Source organism: Stegodyphus dumicola, chromosome X2, assembly GCF_044657685.1.
Source record: "Stegodyphus dumicola isolate Sdum_Otavi_A_Nest chromosome X2, ASM4465768v1".
Taxonomy (NCBI): Eukaryota; Metazoa; Arthropoda; class Arachnida; order Araneae; family Eresidae; genus Stegodyphus; species Stegodyphus dumicola.
In genome coordinates this window covers 112,577,886-112,584,522 of record NC_140781.1, presented here as the reverse complement: position 1 = coordinate 112,584,522, position 6,637 = coordinate 112,577,886, and the positions used below count along the sequence as shown (strand labels likewise).

The window sequence follows — 6,637 nt, the reverse complement described above, 5'->3', positions numbered from 1 at the left end:
TAAAGCGATTTTGGCATTATAATCAAGAAAATACTTCTTGCTCATGACCATTTTGGTAAATTTGGGATTACTTAGGGAAATTCTGTGATGGTCAGAATTATAACAAAGAATAATATTCAAAGATTTAAATATGCTTGTCTGAACCAAATTTTGCTATTATTAGTTTCATTAATATAAGTCACAATATTTGTCTTTATTCCGGAATAACTTCTAACTCTGCACATACGGGGATGCCCACGTTCATCTTTTCATTCCGTAACTACCCCCAAATACAACTTCCCAAACCCTTTTACGTCAAATGCGCGCGCGCAGGAGCTGGCTTCTGGAGTAAAGTGGCGGTTTAAAGCATCCACTCCCAAACGATCACACGTGATACCGTCACCCGAACAGCTTCTGAGTGCTCTTCTTTGACAAGTCAAGAGACCAATACTACTAGTAATGTAACGGTTCAGGAAGCCACAAAATTAACGACATTTAAAAAAAAAACAGTTAAAAAAAACTAATTGCGAAAAAAACCAATCTGTTATAAGTATGGGTTTCTTTTTTTCTTGCTGTCTAGCATATATTATATTTTCTTCGTCCGTTTTGTCAGCAACTGGGAACTTCAGGTAAGAAAAAATTGACTGAAACACTCATTAAAAGTGTAGTTTTAAAGCATCATATATGGTAAAACAGCTTATAATAGTAATAAAATCTATGAGAGATATATTATTACACTAAAATATTTAATTTCTGAAAATTTGAAGTTAAGTTTTTCACTTTCTTTTTTCATTTCAAACATTTCAGCTGAATTTAATTTAATCTAGATGTATAATGAAAATGCAGTTACATTTAAGCTCTTGACAGGCAATACTAGTGAATAAATAAATCCATATGATTTTCAATAAACGATGCCGTATATCAAAAGGCACGTTTTTGTGTGGTATTAAATGCTGCTTCTAATTTGTTTAAAAAATAAAAAATTTATTATCTGTAAGGTTTTAGTATCAAGATTAACGATTTAGTCCATGGACATGAGAAAAGCAAACTGTAGCATATTTGTCTCAAACAAATCAGAAATGCAATCTCATTTTCAGTTACTGATTGACATTAATAAGAATCAATAATGTTTCATTGTCACTCTAACGTAAGAGGCCTAAATACTAAGTACTTCAGAGATAATCCACAGGTAAGTAAATTTTAATTTCCGCAAACTGAATTTGAGAACATATTCAGTGGTTTAACTGTTGAGTATATTAAAGAATGTTTAATTTGCAATTTGTCGGTGATTATCACGTCTATAGTACTTTTGATATGGTTTACGAAATAATTTATCAAAGTATTATGCAGAAATGGTCCTCGTTTTATACGAATTACATAGAATTTATAAATAAGAAATTGATTATTTAAAAGAGAGATCAGTTAATGACACTTTTTAATAAGAATGTGTATGAAATTTATGTTACTGTATTCATGATATTTAAACAATGCAGATTAGAATGGAAATATTCGAGAGCATTATTAATATTTTGGTAAATAAATCAAAATAATTCCATCAATAGAATTATTTCAGTAAGCTTATGATGACGAGCTTCATTTCTTGTAAAAACGTAATACATAACAGCTCATGCTATGTAATCATTATGCTTCGCACTTTTGACTCGAGTATTTTTACGAAGACACAAGGATTTTCACTAAAGCACTTAATATAGAGACAATGTATGTAATTTTCCAGTATCAAAAGCAGTCAAAATTTAGGTCATGATTAAATTATAGATTTACTGAATAATTATGAAATATTTTTATTTATTATCATTTTATTTAGTATTCATACATTTATTACCATAATGATTACATATTATCATAAATGATTATTATTATAAATGATTAAATACAATACTACCAGAAATGATTACATACTATCATAAACGATTAATATTAGCAAAAATATATTTAGAATTCATTGCATTTTCAAAATAGGTTCGACAAATCATTCCAGAAATGACTTTGAACTTAGAGGGACTATGATATACGAAGTTTTACTGAAATTCGTGCTCTGTTTTAAAACTAGTGACCTGAAAATATTTTTCTGCATTACAAATAATGATGAGTTGCATTTTAAAGAGTTCATGTTTTATAAAAGTTAAAAACAGAGATGTTTCGCATTCATTACCTTGTAGAGGTTTAAATTCATTAAATTGAAATAAAAAATTTAAAAAAACAAATTTAAGTGTTACAATAAAATATTTTAAATTTCAAAATGAATAAAACAAAAAATTGAAATGTATATTCAGTAAACAGCTCTACTTCTGAGACGTTGTAAATCTTCATGTTAGAGGATTTTTATTTTTAATAATTTTGTTTAGCAACTTGTTTTTGCCTACTAATATTTTGGCTGAAACCATTCTTTTTAAATGTCTTTAAAATTCCGTAACTAAGTTCATGTATACATATACATATGTTAGTCACAAGCTTCCTCCGTTTTTTTCCTTCTATCCCAATTGGGCCTTAAATATGTTAAGTATTAAATGTTTTTATTAAGTATGGCATGTAGAACTTGATTTGAACTGAACTAAATTATAATTTGATTTAAATAAGTAATTTTCCATGATTTTTGGAAAAATGTTATTTATGGTTTCAGCTACATGCAACTCCTATAATTAACCAAGGTCTATCTGAAAAGCTTAAGTTTGTTTTAAAAAAGTACAGGAAAGGAAACCTCCAGTGACAAACTAAGTTGTGTGCGAAGAAAACCAAAAGGAAAATAAATGTATGTGGGATTAAAAACAGCGACAGTATATGATGTAACAGATGATAGGTTTTTGAGTTGTTTTTAAAAACAACAATACATAATTCAGTTGTAAATAGCAGGAAATAAATAAATATTGTTCAATCATTAACTAAATGTGAAATTGCTCAATTGTGAAAGTAAACCAACAGTATAGCCATTAATTTTCGGTTTCACGTTGACTCCGAAATACAAGAGTAGTACAAACAAACAAAAAAAAAGTGTTCTTAACTCTGAAATCTGCTCATTTTGCTTTATACATATAATTCGCGAAACCAACTGAATTAATCATCAATATTAAACTGCCTGAAAAGGTAAATTATGAATAGTATTTCAATTAATTACAGTACGTACTGTTTCTGTTTCCAATGTTATATTTCCTCTCGGATTAATAATTTGGGATAATCGTAGATACGGTTCCCTGTTACTATATTACTCCTGTTAATGGGGAATTAGTTGTATGTAAATTTTACTAATTAGCACATTTATGTTAATTTGTCCCTTCGTAAGAAGAAAAAATATTTGATATATCACTAATTAATATTTTACAGAGTTACTAATTCTGTGTCCGCAGGAATAGCGCTCGCCGACAACACTTGATAGTAGAAATGTTTTCTGAAATACAGGAAAATCGGCTCAGAAATTTTCGTTTAGACTATTCCAGGCTAGATTTTGAATTCAAAACGTTATTACACAAGCGCATAATATTTTGGTTCGAATTTAATGAAATTAATTTATATTATTTCGGCTCCTAGATTGATATGCATATTTATTTCTCTGAAATTTTCATTGCCAGATGTTCAGTTCGGCTAAAAATTTTATAGGCAAGGTACAGAAATATACCTATCTTATAGTAATTATTAATTGCTAATAGGAAATGGCGAAAGTACGCAATTTTGAATCCGAATAATGGATCATATTCCAAATTCCCAGTACAGAGACTAAAGAAGGTTTTCCCCAAAAGAAAACGACTGCCTCCTCCTTGAATACAAAACATTTGAGTACCACGTTTTACATACGTTACTCGAAAGTTGACAGTATTTTTGATGCCGATTTATAAAAGCCAATGACAGCTGGATAGGTGTAGCGAGAGAAAACTAACAATTTTTCCATCTTTGCTGAAACAGAAAATGTAATATTATTATTAACTGGTGCTTTATAGCTCTTATTTCATCTTAAACATGCTGCAATGATTCAGGTTTCATATTTATATTCCAACTTTTAGAATTAGCTACACTTAATTTTGCTCATTATTTCAACTTCCATCACAATTCAAGATAATTTCTTTTTACTTTGTAACTGAACAGAATACTTGGAAGCAGACTGCAGTTATGAAACAAAATAAATTCATTTCAGTATATAAATGTTATAATGTTGAGAAATGAAGATTTTATAATCTAAATGAAAGTTAGCTCAATATTTGAGAGCAGAATAAGGTACAAAATCTTTTAGTAATTTTACTCAAACTTCAGTGATACTATAGAAAATAACATAGCTAAACAGACTTTTTAACTTCAAAAAGTAACTGTATTATTGGCTGTGTTACACAAAGCATTAAATATGGAATACTTATAGATTATTATGTTTTATATTTTCCTTGACTCATTATCCTTATTAATATTTTGTATCTTTCATTCCTAATTCACTGAGATTCCAAGAAAGAAAACTTTTCTTCATTAAGATAAGGGAGCTCTTTTTCGTTTATGCAATGGTTTAAAATTACTTAGCACTTAATAATATTTCATAAGATGAGTTCTAAATTAGCAGAAGTTTGAAAACTTATTCCATTTCCATAATACATCAGGAATTTCAGCAAAGTTGTGCATATTGCACATATGAGGCTTATTTAGCAGTCAGTCGCTGTGCTAACTCTTTGCAGAAACATGCAGTCAATTTTTCATCTCAGGAGTATAAGGCATTTATAGATGGTATTAAATTATACCCAGGGTAGTGAGAATGTTTTGCCATATGCGGAAATCTGACTTTAATCTTTTTAATATTTAAACGAAGTAAGTATGTTTCATGCTATAAATGATGCCATTTTCAGTTTTTGTGTTACCAATGTGATGAAAATTCAACTTCCTAATTTTTAAATGCTGACTGGTTTGATAACAAAATTTTGGTCTTCAGAATAATCTTTATTGAAGTACCAAAATTCTTGATTACGAGAAGGCAATAATTCTGCGACAATGAATTATATTAACATTTTTCTTCTAATAATTCCTAAAGGAGCAAAGAGACAAGAATGATATTAACTTCTAAATTAACACTAATCATTCAAACAACAGCAAATTTAAATTTGTCACCCAGACACTATTAAGAATTATATGTGATTCAACTTCATGCATATGGTTCTGAAGAACGTGACCTGGCAAGAGACTGTGCCATTTGTGTGAGATCTCTAAATGCTGCTGAACATGCATAACGAACCAAGACATTTTGTGTGATTCAGTTTAATTACGGATCAATATTACGTGTTAAAAATCATTTCAAGCTTGATATTTCAGATATGATTAAAGTGATTACTCATATAAACCTATCCTCGATAGAAGTCTAAAACTCTTAGCTGGCATCTGCAACTTTTAAAACTGTGAATTAAGTGTTTAAAAAATTTATCATAGTATTTTCCATCTGAGTGCTGCTTTGATCTAAGTTTCAAGGTATAAACTAGAAGATCAGTGTGTTATGTCGCAAATTTTAATTATACTAATGTTTGTTTTAAGTTATTCTAGTACTTTTTTGTTCGTACCCATGTGTATTCTAATCTTGTAAAAGAGTTTTTTTAAGTTGCTAGGGCTTTATTTGGCTCGTTGTTCTTGAGACTGTAGTGTAAACAAAGACAAGAGACTGTTGCAAGGGCCACCTGGTTTATGGCCTTTTACTCACAGTGGAAGCAGTTAGGGTGTCGTGTTGTCGCTTTCTTCGCTGGTGACCTTTTTTACTAATGGCGTTGAAACGAAAATAGGCTTGCTTTCGCTTTGTTATAGTTGCAATTTTGTTTACTTAAAGACAGTGGGGGTTGTAAGCTTAAGTAATTGGATTCTCGTATAGCTTAGTTTCCGCTTGTTAGTTTGTGCGTCCACTTTACTTCCAACGTTGAGAGTACAGAGGGTCAGGACTGCATTGTCCGGATTGCCTTGTGTTTGATTCGTTGTGGGGGTGTAATTTTCTCAGTTTAGATAAAGTAAAATTCTGGGATTGGTGTGATTTAATTGTATATAATTTTGTAAGCCTATGAACTTACGGAGACGGAGAGACCGAGAATTTCTGGAAGGCTGCACCATGTTAGAAGTTATTCGGAGTTTGATTTTTGAGTTAGAAGGAAGAGGAAAAAATAGTGTGGGGGCTTGACCCCTTGCGGGTCTTGCTATCGCGAGCACCGGCTGTTGATTCAGATTTCGGAGCGGAATCCGATATGGAGTGATTTGAGTTGCAACATTTTTAAGTCTCGTTAGAAGTCTTTCGCCTTGCGGCTGGCTTCGACGCGAAACGGGTCGGGATTGTATTGACTAAGCTACTAGAAGAGCATTTTCTTCTAGAAAGATTTAAAATAAAGTGCTAATTTCCAAGATTACTTTACCGACACCTTTTATCACTGATTACTTCTCGTATCTTCTTTATTCTTTGAGAACTCTCTGCTGTTATGAACGCAGCGTTGAAGGCGAATCATTTTTAAATTCGGGAGGAGTATCCGGTGCGGTGCGGATTTCGACAACGGTTCTTCGGATGTCATTGACTACCTTCCGCAAAGAGAGGAATCCATGAAAACGGAAAGAGACTTTTCTCTGTGAGTAGAAGGATTGTAATGTTCCTAAGAAATCTAAGAGATGAATTCACGAAAAGGAAAGAAAATTTTCCCTGTGTCTAGAA

The 6,637-nt window shown here is 31.1% G+C and overlaps 1 protein-coding gene across 2 annotated transcripts in view; it reads left to right on the top strand.

Moving 5' to 3' along the window:
- The first annotated feature begins 313 nt into the window (after positions 1-313).
- The window catches only part of LOC118190063 (glycine receptor subunit alpha-3-like), a 358,296-nt gene continuing 351,972 nt past the window's right edge, over positions 314-6,637 (top strand). The window contains exon 1 of one of the 2 annotated variants that reach the window (XM_085810099.1): positions 314-608. In XM_085810099.1, coding sequence (XP_085666225.1) covers positions 532-608 — 77 coding nt within the window. In that variant the 5' untranslated portion in view covers positions 314-531. The remainder of the gene's footprint in view (positions 609-6,637) is intronic. The other variant, XM_085810098.1, reaches the window with a different exon arrangement.